General features: G+C 38.2%; 1 protein-coding gene across 1 annotated transcript in view; it reads left to right on the forward strand.

Moving 5' to 3' along the window:
* Positions 1-6,399: 6,399 nt before the first annotated feature.
* Positions 6,400-22,571, forward strand: part of GRM8 (glutamate metabotropic receptor 8) — a gene marked incomplete at both ends in the record, with an annotated part of 534,899 nt that continues 518,727 nt past the window's right edge. Inside the window, one exon of the mRNA XM_083366022.1 lies at positions 6,400-6,909. Within this exon, the coding sequence (XP_083222148.1) occupies positions 6,400-6,909 (510 nt within the window). The remainder of the gene's footprint in view (positions 6,910-22,571) is intronic.

Genomic DNA, 22,571 nt, shown 5'->3' on the forward strand with positions numbered 1-22,571 from the left:
GGTCTGATGTTCCACAGGGTGGGGGCTGCATCAGAAAAGGTTTTCTTTTAAGGACCTGGCAGTTAAAACTTTCTAGCTTTTGGGACTTGCAATATATTTCTCTTCAAGCACAAGCCACATGTCCAGAAGAACCCCCAAGTTAAGGACTGGTTCAGTTTGGGGTGGTGCAAATATGGGCCAAATTTGGTAAATCCCCAGATAGAGAAGGCTCCAAAACCCAAAGCTTCTGAGTCTTACCAGTGTCTAGTTTAAGCCTCTTGTCCCCCATCCAGACCTGCTGCAGCTTCCAGGCACTGAGAAAGGACATCAAGAGCATCACTTAACTCACCAGCAATGGAGATATACAACTGGGTGTTATCAGTATACTGAGGATACCTCACACCTAATCCAGACGTTTCATATACATATTAAACAGGAATGGAGAAAACCTGTGGCTATAGCAGGTGCTGAGAATGAGAGTTCTCATTCTGAATCAACACTGACTAGACTAGCCTTGGAGAAAGGAAGAGAGCCAAAACAACACTATGCCATCCACTTCCAATTCTCAAAGTTCAGCTAGAATGATACCATAGTCGATGTCCAGAGAATAAGTAGACTCAAACATTACACTCATCTCTCTGCCATAAGAGATCATCCAGTAGTACAACTAATACCATTTCTGACCCCGTACTTGGGTATCAATCCAGACTGAAAGACAAATAAGCTACAATGTCCTCTGTATCTTCTGGGCAACCAACATCTCTATAAAAGGAAGATCGGGCACTGGATGAAAGTTGTCCCATCTAATGGGGTCTATCAATGGCTTCTTGAGGAGAGGTGATCTAATGGCTCTTTAAGAAGCAAAGGGGCTAACCTCTTCCCTCAAGGATGAATTCAACACTGCTAGAACCTACCCACATTACACCTCCCAGGCAGGCTTAGTCAGCTAGAAAGGGGTCTAAAGAGCAGATGGCTAAGCTCACAGTCATCAAAGTCTTGTTCACTTCTCAAATCCAGCAGAGTCAAACTACTCGCAGTTAAACAGGACAAAATTGCATTTCAGGCGTCTCAGAGGGCCTGTACAAACAGCAGCACTCAAGATGTCTCTTAACCTATTTCATCTCCCTCAGTTCTTCTGTAGAGCGTGAAAAATGCTGGGATCCAAGTCAAGGGAAAGGTCATATGGGTGCATAATGACCCAAAGCTCCCCCCCATTCCAACTGTATTGTGCAGCAGTCCATCAGGAATAACCCCCAGTTCCTTCTGGAACCCATCCAAGTCCGTCAGTTACCAGGGATAGACTGATCAAATAAGTCTTGCCTCTCTGTAGTGAGGGGCAATGCCAGAGAATGTCATGGCCACCAGGAAGTGATCTGACCATGATAGGGGGATCAAAGAAAACTTCCCCACTTTCAGATCACATTTGCACTGCTCTGACAGGAAGACCAGATCAGGTGTATATAGGCTGTCCTGTGTACCGCCTTAGATAATCTGGGATAGGCCCATGGCTATCATGGTAGCCATGAAGTCCTATGACATATCAAATCCCACTCCCAAGGAAGGCAGATTGAGTCCCCCAGAAGCACTGCTACACCTGATACTGTATAAAGTCAAGGAGCTCAGGCAGGAAAGTTGCTAGGCAGCAGAGAACATGGTACTGTAGCAACTAACACAACTGATCTGTAGAGCCCAATTTAAGCAATAGAGTCTCGCATCTGGCAACTTGGAAACCCAGTTGGGCACATTTCTGAGTGGCAACCCACCTCCCTCCACTGTAAAACATGTTAGCTTAGCCTTCTTGCCTCATCACAGATGAGAGAGGCCTTAATTAATTAATTACAGATGTAGTAGTAACAGTTTATATTTGGGTTCACTTACTTTGTTAAATCATCAAGTAAAATTAACCAGAGCATTATTTAATTTTAATTCAATGTGAACCTAGTTTTTATTATTTTAAACCCTAGTTTATAACATAAGTATGTTAAGCCATAATTATGCTTTATAAATAATAAGAACTTGGTTCACATTAAATAGCCAGAAGTAGTTCATTTAAAAACATGATTTAAAAAATCATGGCTTGGTGGAGGTATCCTGAAGCTAAGTGCCTTTCAGATTGTGGATTTCAATTCTCATCTTTGATCAGTCTGCCTGGAGAATCTTGGGAGCTGAAGTCCAAATGCTCAGTCACATTGAGGAAGCTTCTCTAGGGTTTTCCCCATAGTTGAGTTAGTAGATGATGATATTATTGTGAAAATTGCTGTCCTAATTGCTGATTCCTCTCTTGCCTATACTTAAATCTGACTCACTCCTAATTTTGTATGTGCAGCTCTCTACATGGGGCTGCCCTTGAAGACCACTCGGAGGCTTCAACTGGTGCAGAATGCGGCCACACGAGTTGTAATGGGGGTCTCCCGATACTCCCATGTAACACCTCTACTCCGCGAGCTGCATTGGCTTCCGGTTGCCCTCCGGGTGAAATTCAAGGTGCTGGTTATTACCTATAAAGCCCTACATGGCCTGGGTCCGGGCTATTTGAGGGAACACCTGCTGCCGGCATCAAACGCCCTTCGCCAAGTGCGCTCCCACAGGGAGGGTCTGCTCAGGGTGCCGCCGGTGAGAGATTGCCGGCGGGTGACACCCAGGGATAGGGCCTTCTCAGTGGGAGCGCCTGCCCTCTGGAACCAGCTGCCGGTGGAGCTGAGTACTGCCCCCGACCTCCGATCATTCCGCCGGGGCCTGAAGACCTGGCTCTTTGAGCTCTCAGGCCCAGGCTGAGGAGAAATTTTTAATTGGGGTTTTAAGTATACAAGGTCAATTTAATATTTTTAATTTGGTTTTTTTTGTATGATGGATTTTTTTTTAATTCCCTGTAAACCGCCCTGAGTCCTCAGGGAATAGGGTGGTATATAAATGTAACTAAATAAATAAATAAATAAATAAATAAATATGTAATTGGTTGATTCCTGACTTTGCTGTTCTTCCTCTTCTGTATGTCATTAGCCACTGAAAAAGATATCTGTCCATCATGACATGTCAAAAGAAATGTGGGTTTAGCTGTGAGGTCTTCTGGTCATTTTTAGGCTCCCTCCTATGGTCATCCTCCTATACCCATTCAGTTATAACTTGAGGTGAATAAAGTCTCATTTTATTTACAGTATATTAGACTCATGTCAGGAAATGAGTTACAAGCTACATTTTTCCTTATTTCTCTTTCTTTATATGGACAATAAATGCTGATTTCAGGAGGGAATGGGGAGGGATTGGCTCATTGCAGTATTTTGGTATTTCAGCCTCTTACACCATGTTAATCTTACACCATTTACAGTTTCACTATCTCAGCTTTGCAGACAAACTGTCAAGGATCTTAGAATTCCGAAACACTGATTTAGAGCAGGGGTGTCAAACTCAATTTCATTGAGGGCCACATCAGCATTGCAGTTGCCCTTGGGGGGCCAGGTGGGTATGGCCAGGGTGAGCGCAGCCTACTGGGTGGGCATGGCTGGAGTATGTATGGCCTACTGGGTGGGCATGGCCAGCTCTACATTGTTTGCATCAAGGGTGCCTATGGAGGCCTGGGCAGGAATGGGACAGATCTGATGGTTTCTGGCAGAAGGAGGGTCTCTGGGCCAGGGCCAAGGCAGCGGGGGGGGCGTTCCCTCACTGTTTCCAGGATGGCTTTGTGGGCCACATGAAACCATTTCACTGGCCGGATCTGGCCCCCGGGCCTTGTGTTTGACATGTCTGATTTAGAGTGTTGCTGGTTGAACAATATTCTATCGGTATTCTATGGTGAATCTTAGATCACTAGCACCGTGCTTTTTTAGTGTGACAAAAGCAGATTGGCAGCTCAGGACACTCACTAGGGACCAGAAAGAAAAGCTCTTGGCTAATGCATTAGGATAGTGCAAGAAGGGTCAAGCTTCCAGTGTGATGCTCTGTTTTCATGATTTTGACAAAAACGCTTTAAAGAAAAACTCATTTTTCTGTTTCAACCTCCATTTTGAAGTTATTGTTCTAGTTGTAGCCCAGGGAGAGGAAATGTTATTTCAACTATTAGCAATGACAGTCTGGTAATCTGACATCTTCAGATTTCAGTTGACATTTAAATATATAGTACATAAAATTCTGTCTCCAAAGAGTTCTGAAGCCTACATATAGCTTGTACAAAGTAATGTGCAAAACCAGTTTAATATTAATTGATACAATTTATTAGAATGATAACTTAGATGTTTTATTAAAAAAACTAATAGGATAATTATATACTAATAAAACTCGTGTCTATTTATCTGTTACCTTCAATTGGGTGAAACTAGAATGTATAGGACAACAATTATTGAAACAAAGTAACTCAAATGAATTAATTTATAGAATTCTGGGATATAGAACTCCTAAAGGAATGAAATTTGGGAAACCTGTGGCTGATTCAGCACCATCATCCCTTCTGATTACATTTCCCAGAAACCTGTAGGTTACAAGGCACAAGAGAAGATGGGGAGTTGTGTATCCTTGCCTTCTTTCCTGCCTACCTCTTGTCCTTGAACTCAATCAGCTGGTGGCAGGGGCTGAAGTTGAGTATCCATTGATTGTTTTGGCACTGAGGCTGAAAGCTGAAATCTTTTAATGATAAAAGCTAGTGAAGGAAGGATATAAGATTGGTACTGATGCTTGGTGGTAAGTTAGGGTTTAGGAATGGGAAGTAGGGTTGCCATTTTCCTTGTGGTGCATGGCTCCTTTTGTTCCTCCTTCCCTCAGCAAAATGGCAGCCACTTCCACGAAGGAGGAAGAGGAGGAGGAGGAGGAGGTGACTTCACTGGGGCTCTCCTGAGCATTGTAAGAAGAGAAAAAAACAGCACAATCCTATATTATGTGGAAAGAAGAATAAAACAGGTTACAAATTGTTTAGTATTAAATAAATGGCCATGATTCTTAACTATTTGATTATTAGCTGGGTCACATTCTACTTTTATAATTATACAACTGTAAATTGATACTCTTTATCTCAAACGCAAGTACTTTAGGAATCTGAATGTAGTCCAGTAAGACAAAATCTACATTTCTGTATTGCATCATACTTTTGATGTATCAAGGAGGTTACTTTGTTGGGTTTGAATACTTTTTAAAGTAGCAAAAGGAACCTAGTGTTCCCTATAAGATGGCATTCTTTAAATTAATATAAATTGAAATAGAAAGGTGAATGATGCATATTTCATGCATTCTTGTTCTCTAAATACAGTCACTTTCTCCTTTGATACAGACAATTCTGTTTCACACCACCTCTGTTTCATTTTCAAGTACATATTTTGGTCTAAAATCCCAGTGAGATATTTTTACCATCATCATATGATACTCTAGTCAGAAACATTTTCACAGACTTTGGATTGCTCATCCTTTTTATCATTATCTTGTAGGTAAATGCAATATTAAAATTTAACAGATGCCATATTAGAGTCCTGGTCAAGAATTAGTAAAAGCTGGCAATTGAATTATATAGTGGGGGAATATGGGGCCTGAAATCTGTAGAGTAAAGCATCATGTTGATGGTACAGTGGACAGATGGCCTGAATTCACACATGGTGCTAAGCCATAAGTTATGGGGCTACTATAATGGGTCAGTGAATTATTTATTTAAAATTTAATATGAAACTATGTACAATATTTGGCTTAATTATTGCTGCTCCAGTTTACCATGACATCCAAAAATTTGTTTACGGTAAACAAGAAAAGCTTATTTCTTATTTGTTCTTATGCCCTGCCAAAGCTTCTGTCTAATCTATAAAAGTGTAAATATGACCAAACAAAAAGAGGGGTGGATGGGAAACAAACCAGAACATGGAGCAATGAAACATGGTTGTTTTGTTATTTGTAAGACTGACGTTGACTTGTTTCTAGCTGGTTCTGCAAATCACAATTGGACAAGGCCCAATTTAGCCTGATGTGTGAATGCAATCATTAACTTCAGAGAAAATGAGGGTAAAATTTCAGAAATAAGCTGCTATAAAGAAGTAATACAAATTGCAACATCTATCTTAAGGTAAATTAACTAAACATTCTCTCTTTCTCTAATACCTCAGGAGAATTTCAGTTACAAGATACTATCCAAGGATTTGAATTGGTGGCCTTTTCCTGACTCTGGGAACGCTTACTCCAAGATTACTCTGTAGTCATCAAAAAAAACTTGAAAAGTGAGCAAACCATTTGGCATACTTAACTGAAATGGATTCTTTATGTCAGAAACTACTTAAAGACATTTATTAAAAATAACAGCCAACAGCTCCTCTTTTCTACCTACTACAAGATCCTATATTCCGAATTGCTGGGTACTGATGATAGCCTTCAGAAGTGAGAGTTTCAAAATATCCACTACTTCCTGTAGTAAGGAGAACATCTGGATCTTGGATTGCAACACCATCTTCAGAAAAAATGGTATACAAGGACAAGCTTCTAGCATCTTGCCATCATTTTTTTCTGCTTGCAGCCAGATTCTGCTGGATAATTCCTGTGATACAAGGAACTTATGGTCAGGAATATGCTCATTCTATTCGACTCGATGGAGATGTGATCTTGGGAGGATTGTTCCCTGTCCATTCCAAGGGAGAAAGAGGAGTACCTTGTGGTGAACTCAAGAAAGAAAAGGGAATCCATCGGCTTGAGGCAATGTTATATGCAATTGATCAGATCAATAAGGATCCTGACCTTCTTGCCAATGTCACATTGGGTGTTCGGATTCTAGATACATGTTCCAGGGACACTTATGCTCTGGAACAGTCTTTAACTTTTGTACAAGCTTTGATAGAAAAAGATGGGTCTGATGTGAAATGTGCTAATGGAGATCCTCCTATTTTTGCCAAGCCAGACAAGATAACTGGGGTAATAGGTGCAGCAGCGAGTTCAGTGTCTATCATGGTGGCTAACATTTTAAGACTTTTTAAGGTAAGCATACCTTAATTTTCTATTTTTATCAACAGAGGCAGGTATCTTCCACTTATTGAGAGGGATGCACATAGAGTAGTGAGTAAGGAAGGGGACACACAAATCAATTTGGTGATCCATGGGGTGACAGATGTTGCAGCCAGATCACCCTCACATCCGTTGTTGATATATTCCTACCTATGATATCATGCAGCTAGAGTAGTAATATCTGCCTACTCTGGCTGCAACATTTGTCATTCCATGGATTGCCAGGTTGATTTGGCTGATCTAGCTGTGTCCCCTTCTTTACTCACTTGTCCATGTACATCCCTCCCAAAGCTGCACACTCAGTGGATGACATCCCGGATAGAATTGTACCAATCTTCAATCAAGATATACAATAGCTGTGGTCCCTGCTAGACTATATTAACATCCGCCAAAAGTATTTTGCCTCATATATGACCACACCAGTTTTTGAGTAAGGATAGTACTGGGATTCACCATAACTGCTATTTTATAAAGTAAAACCATTATTTAATGTTATGGATAATAATTTAATATAAATCTATTCTGATCTACAATACTTAACTCAAAGTAATTCATATTTCAAATTTTCTTAAATACCAGGAAGGTTCTAGCAGAAGGAAACACAAAACATAGTACATTACGGGGCAGGGAGTTTCTTACTATGACAGTGATAATCTAAGCTGGAAGAGAATGAAAAACAATAATGGGAGAAGCAAAAATAGCAAAAAATTAAAATACAATTAAAATCAGTTGTGACTGCTCATAATAAAAGCTGTAGATCATATTAAAAGCCTATCTAGTCCAGAATTCTACCAGTTGTTCCTAGGAAATTACAAGCAGGATCTAATTGCAATGGTATTCCCTAAGTCATGTTCACCCACAATTACTCCTTTAAGGGATGACATCTAATAAATCACATATTCAGGTCTAGATTTATGTGTAAGAATATATTTATTTTTAGGAACTTTAATTGTTTCTATTTAATGGAGCATTTGGAACAACGCTGATACAATATTTTTTTTAAGATATACCTAAATCAGGTTGTTAATTTTTGCAGTTCTAACAACTAATTTAAAGCCTGAGAAATTAAAGTCTTAATCCATTTCTAAAAATAAAACAGAGAAAGTTCCTAAGGAAAGGAATTCTAAATCAAATAAGAGACACACAACAAAAAAGGTTTCTCTGCTAGTCACCAGCCTCCTTACTTCTAAAATGGAAGGTTTGTAAATGAGGTAATTCATTAGGCACTTAAACCCTAAGTAATGCAGAGGTTAAAATCAAATCTTTTGATACTATTTAGATTTGTCTATTTGTTCTTTCTGTATTCTGAACGTGGATTTGGAAAAGAAAAAAAAGACTCTTCTAAAAGACATTTGGACTTGAGTCTTCTGGATTTTGGAATTGTTGGTACAGAGGTTTGCCTGGAGAACTTTGTTCAGGAACCTGTCATTATAATGAATGATTTAACAGAAGTTAATATAGCTACCAGGTGTATTAACTCTTCTGGCGCAGACAACTTCTGATTAATTATGCATTCCTCTAGGCTGGTTTTGTTTAATTATAGAATCGTGGATGATCAGTTGTCAGTTTACATATATATTGGTTTACATATATATTGGAATGCCAAGTTTACATATATATTGGAATGCCAAGGAGGTAAAGAAAGCAATGTTTGCATTTCCAGAAATAGTGTTCTACATGTCTGACAAAAGTAAATATAAACAAGTGCCATGGCTATAAAAGTAACCTTTCAAGTTTTACAAGTTTTTAATTTTTCCTGGATGAAATTTAGCAGCTCACTTCAGAACAATAATTACATTATTCCTGGATGTCATAGTATATTTAATTTGTAAAGCATAAACACTGGAAAGGTAAACCTGTCACATTTTAACTTGTCAAATGTAACAGATAGATGAATTCAACTGGAATTTATTAGGGAGCAACTTTTTTTTTAAAGATTTGGTGGATAAACCAATTGATGCTGGCACACTAAATAGAACAGAATAGAATTCTTTATTGGTCAAGGGTGATTGGACACACAAGGAATTTGAGAATATGATCAACATATGCGAAGAATAATATCTTTTGTAGGGCTATTAGATCTGGAGAGCAAAAGTTGGAACAACATTAGATAATAAAAAAGTTCAGAGGGATTTTTTGTTTGTAATTGCTACCATTGTGGAAGAACAGGGTAGAACAACAGCTAATGACCCTCTTTTACCGGTCTACTATAGAGAGCGTCCTCTCTTATGGTATTGTGGTTTGGTATGCTGGTCTGACAGCTGCGGACAGGAAAGTATTACAGAGGGTAGTGAGCACAGCACAAGACATTGTGGGCTGTTCCCTGACACCACTGGATGACATCGCCAGGGCTCGTTGCCTTGGAAGAGTGAGGAAGATTCTCAGGGATGACTCACACCCTGGACGGTATCTCTTTACTCTCCTACCATCCGGTAGGAGATACAGAAATATAGCCAGCCGTACCAACAGGCTGAAAAATAGCTTTTATCCGTGGGCTGTTAGGCTTTTAAATGGGACATAATCTTATGCAGAATTGACTTGGGAGGCCGGTGTGTGGTGTAGTTGGTTCACATGGTGTGGTAGGATGGAGGGTTTGTTGTCACAGTGTGTTGGGGGGAGAGAGCACGGGGGAGGCTCAGCTAATCTCAATGTACACATGTTGTACTTTGACAATAAAGGTTTATTATTATATAATAGGTGTCCAATTTTGGCAGTGTAGATCTGATAATCTAAGCTCTTATTAAGATTTATAAGTCTGCTCCTTGTGACTAGGAGGAATGAAACATATCAAACTCTGCTCATTTTTTCTTGGGTATAATCATGGCACTCAGCTGTATGGGTTAATTGTCTGCAGTAAAAAAGAATACTGTGTTTCAGTCTTGAGAACATTAAAATTCTGTTTCATTCTTAAGAGCCTGTGAATCATAGCCAGAAAAAGAAGCCTGATCAGGTTGACTTGTTAGAGATGAAAAGAAAAGGAGAGCGTCACCACCTAGCTCCAAAACATTCTTATTAAGATGCATTTGAAAAGTGGATAGCTACGTATATGATTCTATACAACCTGGTTTGTAGAAACATAATGCAAAATGAAGCTTAATCTTCCTTTGCTAATACACGGAGATAAAGTTGCTCAGCAACTTTAAAAAGAAATAATGTTAATTTCAACATATTCCTTTGCTTGTCATATTTGGGTGGACTTTAGCCCCAGTAAAGTAAGATCGCTGCTTCTTACTCCTGAAATTGCTCAGGAAAAAACACTTATTATTCACAGACCACTCATCTCTTTGAATTATAGGTCCACAATGTTGCATGAAATCAATCCTTCATAAAGTTATGCCAGAGAAATGAAGATCTGAGGTAATAATACATAATTCTGAATCCTCTTTGACTACAGTTCTGTCTTGAGTGATATAGGCTGCTGCATATTTCTTTGCTTAAATTGTTGGACTCTGTTAAAATTTCATCCTATTAAATAAGATGAAATTAAGAAATGCTGATAGACATTGTAGTTAGTTAACATCGTTTCTAATACAGGGTCATCCAAATTATAGAGCTCTCTTTCTCTCTCTCTCTCTCTCTCTCTTAACTGCCGAAGACGGTGAAGGAGACAGACTTAAGAAACTAATCCCTGTAGAACATGCATTAACTGTGACTTGAGAACAGCAAAAGGAAAGCGAGCCTATGAATTGTCTCAGATGCCAGCAATTTGTCTTTTGAAAGCATGACAGCTACTTCCTGATTGCCATTATGCAATGCAATTGCAAATAACATTCCACTGCAGTCTTAATCAATACAGGATCACATGATACTCCTTCTGGGGACAGCTTCTACTTACCCATTTAATTGATCTAACACAGTTACTAGCAAAAGGAGGAGGCATCTCTTTTAGATTTTAATTAGATATTCTTCCCACTATCTTTAACAAGAGTGAGAGGGGGAAAAAAAATCCAAAGAGCTGTCTGAAGAAACTTAATCTTGGTGCTTGTTCATCTTTCTATGTGTAAATATTAGAAAATTAGTTTTTAAAGAGGGAAATAAAATATGCAACGGATTGGTTCTATGAGTTCTAAGAAACATTTATTTCATAGTAATCTATAAAAATAAATCTTAAGGCAGGAATTGAAGGCTAGCTTTCTGGTGGCTGAGGTTATGTATTATACCAAATCCTAATGAGATTTATTCTGGGTCTGGATGATTTGTGAATCTAGCTGCTTTGGCTTGTAAAATGAGTTTTATGATTTAGGGTTATATAGAAGCTGGCCACTATGGCTTTTGCAACCAAACTTGGTTAAAACAAATACTGAATGATGTGTTATGTGTGTGTGCAATCAGTAAGGTATTATGGTAGCTTCCTTTATATGACCAACCCATCCTTCTACTTTAAAAAATCCATATTTTTCAAACATTCCATTATACTTTATTGAAATCAAGAAAAACTTTGTTACTCTTATCCTAATAGGAGCTGAATTTATAGAAGTTGGAATTACAAGGGCAAAAGAAGCTAAATTTGGAAGTTTAGTTCCCATTATAGTAGTATGTTGTTGCTAAAGAATTCTGATTGTCCTAATAGTCTAATGCCATGGTGGCACGCAGAGCCCTCTCTGTGGGCACGCACGCCATCACGCCACTCCTAGTCCTTCAGCTGGGTTTTATAAAACCTTTTCGCTTTAGGCCTCCACCAACATGTGCAAAAAAAAAAAGGTTCAATCAATCAATCAATTCCAACTTCTCACAGGAAAAACAAAGATCTCTCAAAGTTGGAATTGATTGAACTTTTTAGTCCCACCCAGTCTGCCGTTACCACTGCAGCCATGCCCACCCAATAGGCCATGCCCACCCAATGGGGCACACCCAGCCAATTGGCCACCACCACCCAATGGGCCACGCCCACCTGGCACCTGACAATACATAAGTGGGGTTTGGGTTGCAGTTTGGGCACTCGGTCTCTAAAAGGTTTGCCATCACTGGTCTAATGCATGATACTACTGAGGCCTTTGGATTTGTGTTTCTTGCATTGTTGCATTGTGTTTGTTGCATTTACTAATGTACAAAGATGTACAAGGATTAAATAAAAGTTATGCCTATGTTCTATCTAAGTCATGAACAGATGACATTCTAACATACCAGAAGTGTATGAGGTGTTCATTTCTTTCCCTGATGTATATCTTTCTTTCACTAGAGTGGACTGAAAGTTGATGTGAGAAAAGGTTGTACTGCTGTTCTTTGTGAAATACAAACCTGCTGTGAATACTCATCAGTGAACTTTAAGCAATATGCCACAAATGAATTTTTGACTGGTGAAGGTGTTCTTTCAATTGAAATTCACTATCAAATTCAAGTAGTTTATAGGGATTATATTAACTTGAGTACTGCATTATGCTGAGTCAAAAAACATGTAAAGATGGTGAACTGGGAAGAGATGATTTGTGTTATTAAGAATGAATTGGATAACCTGTGATAGCAAATGTTTTTGTATGGAAAATTGATGAACTGATTAAGGACAATCAATAGATCACTCAAAGGGAAATTGCTCTCCCTTTGGCATTTCTCAGAAATGTATGGGTCACATTATTTATGATCTTCAGCATTAATAATGTTGTGGCAAGATGAATTCCTCACATGCTGATGGCAGAAATGAAACCTGAAGAATTGAAATTAGCCAGCAATTGTTGTCAATTGTTATGAGAACAAAGGTGAGAAAATTCTTCACAACATTATGACAGAACATGAAACATGGGCTGATCATGATGACCCAGAAGAAAATGTCAGTCCATGTAATATGAATTTAGCTTCATCTATTAAAAAAGTATAAAAATGCTAGTTTTGGTAAGAAAACATATGGTTACAGTTTTTGGAATGCAAATATTGTTATGTGCATAGATTTATTTGGGCCTAGTACTATTAATACTTTAGAATATTACATTAAAACACTCAAATTTTTGAAATAAAAATAAAAAAAAAGTTTGGAAGCAGAAGAAGAAAGTTTCCTTGCAACAAGACCATGTTAGTCCTCATACATCATGAGTTGCCCAAGAGGCAATTGCAAAACAGGACCTCACTATTTTCCCCATCTGCCATATAAGCCCAGGCTTGGTATCATGCAACATTAACCTTTTCCAAAATGTAAGGAATATATCTCTGGGTATCTGTTTGACTCAGATAAGTGGAAAGGACTATTATGGCCTGTCTGAAGAGATAAAATGTGAATTTTTGTGTGACAAGCTTGAAAATATATATAGGTGCAGACATTTAATTCAACCCTTGGTGGAGCAGTAGGCTAATGCCTCCTTAAGTAACACCAGCTGCCTGCAATTAGTGCAGGTTTGAGTCCCACCAGGCTCAAGGTTGAATCAGTCTTCCATCCTTCCGAGGTAGGTAAAATGAGGACCCAGATTGTTGGGGGCAGTAAGCTGACTTTGTAATATTGCCGCTTGGGGGGGGGGAAAGCCCTAATAAGCAGGGCATATACATAGAATGAAGGCTACTGCTAAGCTTGTAAGCCGCCCTGAGTCTTCGGAGAAGGGCGGGATATAAATGGAATAAAAATAATTTAAAAATATACATAGAATGAAGGCTATTGCTTAGCACATTGGTTTGTGCTTAAAATTGTAAGCCGCCCTGAGTCTTCAGAGAAGGGCGGGATATAAATGGAATTAAAAAAAAACCTTGTAGTTACCATTGCCTTTAATTAACAAATATTGTCTGGAAAAGGAGCACCATTGGGGATGGCAATTCTAGTAATTAAAGTGTAAATAAGGAAAGGAGTAAACATTCCAAACAATGAATTTCTGCAGTTGTTTATTTTCCTGTACATTTGTTTAGCAACTGTTTGAAGTTACAATGGCACTGAAAAAAAAATAATGATCTGTGCTATGACTGGTCCTTGCACTTATGATTGTTGCAGCATTCCCCAGGGTCATGTGATCAAAACTTGGGCACTTAACAACTGGGAAGTATTTGCAATAAAATAATGTCCCCGGTCATGTGATCCCCATTTGCAACCTTTCCTGCTGACTTGTGACAAAGTCAGTGGGGGAAGCTGGATTTTTGTAACAAAAACATGATTTGCTTAACAATGTAGTGATTCACTTAACTATCATGAAAAAATATATTAAAATTTGGTGCAACTCACTTAACAATTGCCTTGCTTAGTAACAGAAATTTTGGTTGCAATTGTGGTCATAAGTCAAAGACTACCTGAATTGCCATATTGGATGTATTCTATTCATACAATGATAGGAATAAATGATGGATATGTTTAAAGCATATAGTTTTGGAGATTCTGCTACTGTCTTTCTCTGGAGATTGTTCCTAGTTAAAACAGTGAAACAACCAAAGTCTTGGTTGTGTCATTCTTCTTCTAGTCAATCCTCTAATGCAGGCATGTCAAACTCGTGATGTCATGTGACATCATGTGATGTATCGCAACTTTCCCCCCATTGCCAGCAATGGGGTGGGTGCAGTTTCAGTATGATTCATCAGACCCATGGGCTGGCAGTTTGACATGCCTGCTCTAATGTAAAAGAGTGATAATTCCTGTTGGTGCTAAGGACCCTTCATTTCCATTTCTTAACTACATTCAAATTGTATCTATCATGAATTCATTTCTTTTAAACTTGTTTTCAAGAGAGACCATTGCAGATCAAGGAAGACTGTTGCAAATGTTGTTTTTATTAAGAATATTGGTATTTTGAAATACTGGTTATTATTGATAGACAAACATGCTTTGATTCTGACTTCAAAGAGACAAATAGCACACTTGCTATTTGAAAATTATTATTTTATTTATTTATTTATTTATTTAGATTTATATACCGCCCTTTCCTGAAGGACTCAGGGCGGTTTACAGGGCATTTAAAAGAAAGTCAATACAAACGTTAAAACAAATTAAAAAAGATTAAATAGAACCCTGAGAAAATTAAAACCCAGTTAAAATTAAGATTAAAAAATTCTCAGCCTGGGCCAGAGAGCTCGAAGAGCCAGGTCTTCAGGTCCCGGCGGAATGAACGGAGGCAATGATATATTTAAATTATCCATGAGTAGACATGCAATGATCTGGTGGAATATATCAGTTGTAGAGTATATTTCAATGGGATGTTAATATAAGTAACAGTTCAGTTCCACATATATCATTCTTGGTCTGGAGATGACTGCAACGTATGGCTAAAGGTTTGGGAAGAATCCAGCCATCAAACACTTTTGTAATTACTTCATTGGAAAACATAATTAGTTTTGGGATACCACTAACAGAATAGATTAGCATCAACATTAGTTCAAATTAATCTTCTTCAGGTGAAATAGTTTATTTTGAGATGTATTGATTATTGTACTAACTTTTTCATTAGTGTTTGGTGTAAGAAAGTAAATTCAGTTGCATGAGATTTTTGAGAGTCTGCAATGTCCCTGCAATATTATTAAATGTGAAGGAAAAACTGCATTAAGAACAGAATGGGTTTCCAGTGACTTTTGAGAAAGTTGACTGGGTAAGATTTTATTCAGTTTTCTGGCTCCATTCAGCCTTAGCACCATATATATTTAATTTGCATGAAAAAAGATGTCTTATTCTCTCCTTAATATCATCTAGTAGGATGGGAAAACTCTTATTTGAAACCATAGGGAATTCCCAGAAGTTATATTAATTTTAGTGGTTTAGTGATGTAAATTAATGCAAGTAGCTTTACATCTCATTGAATGAGTGCTGGATGGTCTTGCTTTCCTTTGTAGAAATAAAATGTCCAGATACTTCTCAAATGGTTAAAGTGTGAAATTACATGAAATATTAAGAATACATGAATGAAATTGGAAATGCTGACAGTCATATTTGTTTTTCCTGGTAATTTCAAAATTGCCAAAGCTTAGCATACTTTAAGTGAAACAGCAAATATTGCAAAAAGAAATTATATAAAACAAGACTGAATATGATAAAATGCTCAGGTGGCAAAATAGATGGTGGTGGACAGCTTTTTTCAACATATTTTTAAAAAATGATTTGGGATAGGGTTTTTAAATGTGAAAATCCACATCCTGGTTTAAGAAGGCACAAAAAAATGAAATAGCTCTTCTTCTGCTTTCCAGCAAAAACAAGTACATGTGTTGATATTTAGGGATGACTCAGCACTGTGAAACTGATATAGTCAGGCAATAGATTTGCAATATTATTGGCTGTTGTGAGCACTAAATCACATAGATAAGGACATATTTTGTAAGCATATGGGGAAAAAACTGTCAATATATTTGAAGGCATTTGATGGCATTGATTATTCTGTAATTTCCACTGAGTTTAATACAACTTCACCTTCCAAGAAAATGTGCTTGAAATGTAGGTGTTACTGGAGTTCTTAATCCAACTTTTTCTCATTTTGCACAGGATGCAATGAGGCTCAATAGCATCTCTATATGGGTTTACAGAATTTATAAAATGTGCCTGATTTTAATTTTACCCTAAAGTAATATTCACCTGAAAGGGGACGCGGTGGCTCAGTGGGTTAGGACGCTGAGCTTGTCGATCAGAAGGTTGGCAGTTTGGCAGGTCAAATCCCGAGTGCCGCGTAACAGAGTGAGCACCTGTTACTCGTCCCAGGTTTTGCCAAACTAGCAGTTCGAAAGCACATAAAAATGCAAGTAGAAGAATAGGGACCACTACAGTGGGAAGGTGACAGCGTTCCGTGCTCCTTTGGCATCTAGTCATGCTGGCCACATGACCACGGAGACGTCCTCGGACAAGCGCTGGCTCTTCGGCTTTGAAATGGAGATGAGCACCGGTCCCTAGAGTTGGAAATGACTAGCATGCATGTGTGGGGGAACCTTTACCTTTACTTTAATATTCACCTGAAGCAAATATTTGTTTGCTGATGCTACAGAGATTCACAGATGCAGCAATAATTCAGAGGTAAAGTGTTGTAACTAAGGTAACGTGTTTTGTTCATTGCCCTTCTTTTCATTTTTTTCCTCAATCCTGCAAGTCTTCATATGTAGTTTTCTGTACTTCTAAGGAGGAGCAATCTTCCAATTGGCCAAAATTGATTAAAAATAAATAAAAGTATCAAAAAGTAATCTTTTTTGCTTTCAGATCCTATAGGATGTCTATGCATTGCACTGTTAGCAAAAAGCCATTTCAGGGATAGGAGAACACCATTAAGAAATCTAGAGTAGTTCATATACATGCAGGCAGTGCTTTTTTTTGTCATGGAACGCACTGGAACAGAGTTCCAGCACCTTTTTTTGATGGGTTTTCCAAGCTTTAAAAGTAACTTTTGAAAATTTGATGTGGACTGATGAGCGTAACAGGTTGGCAGCAAAATAATTAATTAAAATGGTACATGCAGGCCGCTTGTGTGTCGAGCCCGATGCATGTGTACTTTGTCCATGCTGGTTGTGATGGAGCTGCTCAGCGTGTGGTGCTGCTCGGCTTGTGATTGGTCGTGTGGTTGTGCGCTGAGTGCTTACTGCGGGTGGCAACCATTACACAACTGACATGTGGGTGTATGTACAGTGATTGACTACATGCAAAAGGTAAATAATTTCTTTATTTTAAAAAAATCATTGGTGAATTGAAAATCTTCTTTTCATTTCTAGTGTAAAATTTACTATGAATATTTGCCTTAAATACAATAAATTAAATTTATGTTAAGAATTGAATGTATAATTTTTTAAATAAAAGATAAACGAGATGTGAGTTCCGACACCTTTTTTCTTATAAAAAAAGCACTGCATGCAGGTAATACTAATGTCTTTATCCACAAACAGTAGTTTCAGAAAGAGAAAAGGCAAATTTATTTAGATTTAATAGTCTGGGAATACAGTTTTTCTACAGTATTACTTTTTTACATGCTTTGTTAATCTATGATTTCTTCTGATTTAAAAGTCTGGTTAAATCAGAATGTTCTTCTTTGGTCATACTGAAGCAGCAAAAGAGTAAAACATCCAAAGCTTTTAAAAAATAAGGTAGATAGAAATCCACAACTTTTCATTAGACCCCAACTTTTCATTATGTGTGTAATCTGAAATGAATTGACTTGAACCTTGGATTTCCCAAAATGTTGAAAACCAGCATTCAAAACTAAACAATGAGAAATTATTGAACATATATGGATTGCTTCTTGTCATGGAACAATACAAGGCAGACACAAACAACAGTCATAAATATGAAGCAGTTGCCAAGCATCTGAAGTTTGATCGTGTGACCATGGGGATGTTGCAAAAGTTGTAACTGTGAAAAATGGTCATAACGGTCACTTTTATCAGTGATGTTGTAACTTTGAATGGTCATTAAAATAAACTGTTGTAAGTTGAGGACTCCCTGTACTATAATCAGGTGGCATTATCAGGGTCACTTAAATTTACAAATCAAATCAGCTGGAGTTCATATGGGAGAAATTATATTGAACAAAAAAACTTGATTCATTATGAGCATCAGTTAATCATTCAATCCCCAAAACAGAGAGATAATTTTATTTTACTCTGTGGGAAAAAAATAATGTAATTTCTAATGGCTTAAAGTTTAGATACTTAGAAAAACTGTCAGTAAGATATATAGGTGACAGTTCATAAATACTAGCCACAGAATTAATCTCACATTATGACCTTTTGATAATATGGATGATGATTGTTTTTATAGTTCTGAATGTATCATGAGAGAAATATAATTGCACTGAATATATCTTGCTTCTATCATGTTGATAGCTATAATACTTCTGGTATATAAGACATCTGGAAAGATGAAGATAAAAAAAAATGAGGATATCAAAAATAGTATAAGAGAGATGAGAATAGAGTTAACACACTTCAGATTTGAAAAGCAGTAAAGGAATTTACATTTCATCTGCATGGTTTCTCTTAAATATTGAACATAAATATGTAAAATGTTTATTACAGTCAAAGATCAGTACAATTAAAAATACAGAATATTTAGTTAAAAGTTCTAAAATTAGAATAATAACAAATAACAAAATCTATGTTAAAATCATAATTTGGTATCCTATCTTAAATTGCAAAGACCTACAGTCTTTAGATAAGAAAACGCAACAAAATACTATCAAATATTTGGTGCATTAATTGTGTAAAATACTGTAGCAATAATGGATTAGATTCTGATTAATCTTTAGTGTTGCGGCACAGAATCTAGCTATTGAAGCTAGCTACTAAAGATAATTTTCAAAAAATCTGGGGAAGCAGGGATGGTAATAAATTTTAGTTCATGTGTCTACAATGTACTTACACTTGTCTTATTCAGGTTTTGTGACGATTTTCAGCACTATTCCTTTCATTATATTTTGGTCAAGAATGAGGACTGGGACTCCTGAATATTAAAATCTTGGCTTAAAACCAGGAAATAATTTATCCTTCTGAGGTTTGTTTCTCAACTGGAGAATGATAGTATGAGCAATAGAATTATGTGAGACATTGACTTAGAAGCAACTGGCAACATAAAGGGTTATCTGTTATCTAAGGGAGAAGAATTATAAAGCTCTTGGAATGCAGGTGCTTCTGAATTCAGCATAGACCAAGATAGTTATAGGACTACATGGTTCTTCTGGCCAGTACACAAATCTAGCTTTTGACAACAGCAAGCAAAACACAGCAGGGAGCTTTCCAAGCTACATTTCCAAGCCACATTCCAGTAAATGTGGGTTCATTTTAGTCAGCTACTATAAATTTGAAATCCAATGTTTTTGAGTTTTCCTTTGCAGTTTGTTCCACAAAGTGTAATTGAATTGCATTTGCGTTTATCAGGCTTCCACTGAGAGTGGTGTGAAGCCCACTGAGCCATATTATGGAATGATGCAAACTGGCATTTAACCCCCTCTGTTTCGAGTGGGTTTGGATCATCAATCTGCTTCTCCAATATTTTTTTAAAAAGATACTAGGTTGGAATAATTACTTTTTTTGCATTGTTCCTTAGAATTCTATAATTATTCTTAAAACTTTATTTACACATCTATTTTAATTCTGCTGGCACCTTCCTTTGTCCAAAAAGTAATCATATATTTAAGGGAAGGGGAAACAATAAGAAAGAAAGAAATAAAGAGGGAAAGGGAAGGAAGGAAGGAAGGAAGGAAGGAAGGAAGGAAGGAAGGAAGGAAGAAAAAAAAGGGAGAAAGGAAGAAAGAAAGGATGTGATGCTCCCTGCTAGCTTCCCACAAGAAAATTCAGTGGGGAAATCAACAGAAAGTTGGATGTCACTCCCAATCTCACTGCTTTTTTCCCCCCTGTCTGTGATTATTCTGTTTCTCTGTTTAGGTAAGGAAATATCTTTGAAAGGTATTTCAGCAAGTCAGGGGTTGTCTAGTATTCTTATAATGGAATACATTCCTCTTGCCACCTTTTAATCTTGGAGATCTGAAAATATATTTTCCCTATTCATATATTGCAAACTTCTACCAAAACCTTTCTCAGTTTTAATGAATAAAAGTAGGCTAGGATCCCATGTAAAATGATGACGTATTTGAGGAAATAAATAGGTATTTTTTATTGTATTGCCCTGTACACCGCCCTGAGTCCTTCGGGAGAAGGGCGGTATAGAAATTATATTATTATTATTATTATTATTATTATTATTATTATTATTATTATTATTATTATTATTATTCATAATAGTTTATGCGGCCCAGGAGGAGACACGAGGCTGGTTCCAGGCAGTAATAACTGCTTCTTTGAAAGAGGGTGTCTTCCCTGCCGCCTTGAAGGAGGCGGTAGTGAGACCTCTCCTCAAAAAGCCTGCCCTGGACCCGGCTGTTTTTTTTTTATTGAAAAGTTTTTCAATACATTTTATCTTTAACAATCCCTCCCCCCCTTCCCCCACCCAACCCTTCCTAGCCCTCCCCCTCCCCGACTTCCCAGAGCTAAATACAGGGTATAAAAATACAAACAAACATAATCTAAAATATGCAAACAACAAAATATTAAATTCTATCACACTTTAACTCTTAATAAAATAACTACAAGCTAGTTATACATCATATAAATCCACTACTTATTCAAATGCTAAGTGAAACTTTTTAGTCCCATATTTATTCTGGATATAATCAATCCATCTTCTCCACTCCACAATATATCTCTATTGCAATTGTCTTTCAAATACGCTGAAATCTTTTCCATTTCCACCAAATTGGAAACTTTTAGAGTCCATTCTTCTATAGTTGGCAGTTCCTCCTTCTTCCAATATTGACCTACTAAAAGTCTTGCTGCCGTAATTAAGTTCAACATCAACTTAGTGTCCACAACAGTAGTATCCGTAATTATACCCAATAAAAACAATTGCGAACAAAACTTTATCTTTTGCTTGAATATCTTCTGCATATTCCACCAGATTTTAATCCAAAAAGCTTTAACCTTTTTACAGGTCCACCATATATGAAAATATGTTGCGTCTTCGCCACCACATCTCCAACATTTGTTGTTTTAAATAACTATCGTCCAGTCTCCAACCTTCGCTTTTTGGCGAAGATTGTTGAGAGTGTGGTGGCGCATCAGCTTCCTCCTATCTCCTGGGCCGTTCACAGTCGGTGTTGACGGGAAGGCAGAGATCCACCCCGAGGCCTCTCATTTGTGAAGTTCCTCAGGGGTCGGTTCTCTCGCCCCTCCTGTTCAACATCTATATGAAGCCGCTGGGTGAGATCATTCGTGGTTTCGGGGTGGGGTATCATCAGTACGCTGATGATACCCAACTTTTTCTTTCCACCCCAAACCAACCCAGCGATGCCCTCGCCGTGATGTCCCGTTGCCTGGAGGTGGTCCAGGTCTGGATGGGGAGAAACAGGCTTCGTCTCAATCCCGCCAAGACTGAGTGGCTGTGCATATCGGCATCTCGGGTTAACCAGACTATTCCATCTCTAACGATGGGGTGTGAGGTGTTACCCCCTGTTGATAGGGCTCGCAACTTGGGCGTCCTCCTGGATTCACGACTCAATTTTGAAGACCATATAGGAGCCGTGACCAGGGGAGCTTTTGCCCAGGTTTGTCTGGTGTGCCAGTTGTGACCCTATCTGGACCAAGATGCCCTACGCACAGTCACTCATGTGCTCGTGACCTCCTGTTTAGACTACTGCAATGCTCTCTACATGGGGCTGCCCTTGAGGACCACTCGGAGGCTTCAGCTGGTGCAGAATGCGGCTGCGCGAGTTGTGATGGGGGTCTCCCGATACTCCCATGTAACACCTCTACTCTGCAAGCTGCATTGGCTCCCGGTTGCCCTCCGGGTAAGATTCAAGGTGCTGGTGATGACCTATAAAGCCCTAAATGGCTTGGGTCCGGGATATCTGAGGGAACACCTGCTGCCGGCATCAAGCTCCCTTCAGCCAGTGCGCTCCCACAGGGAGGGTCTTCTCAGGGTACCACCGGTAAGAGATTGCCGGCGGACGACACCCAGGGATAGGGCCTTCTCAGTGGGTGCGCCTGCCCTTTGGAACCAGCTGCCAGTGGAGCTTAGGACTGCCCCCAACCTCCGTTCATTCCGCCGGGACCTGAAGACCTGGCTCTTCGAGCTCTCTGGCCCAGGCTGAGAATTTTAATTTAGTTTTAATTTTAATTTTAACTGGGGTTTTACTTATTCAGGGACGAATATAATTTTTTTAAATTTGTTTTTAACTTTTGTATTTTTGTTTTTAATCACCTTGTAAACCGCCCTGAGTCCTTCG

Source organism: Vipera ursinii (assembly GCF_947247035.1).
Source record: "Vipera ursinii genome assembly, chromosome: 6".
Taxonomy (NCBI): domain Eukaryota; kingdom Metazoa; phylum Chordata; class Lepidosauria; order Squamata; family Viperidae; genus Vipera; species Vipera ursinii.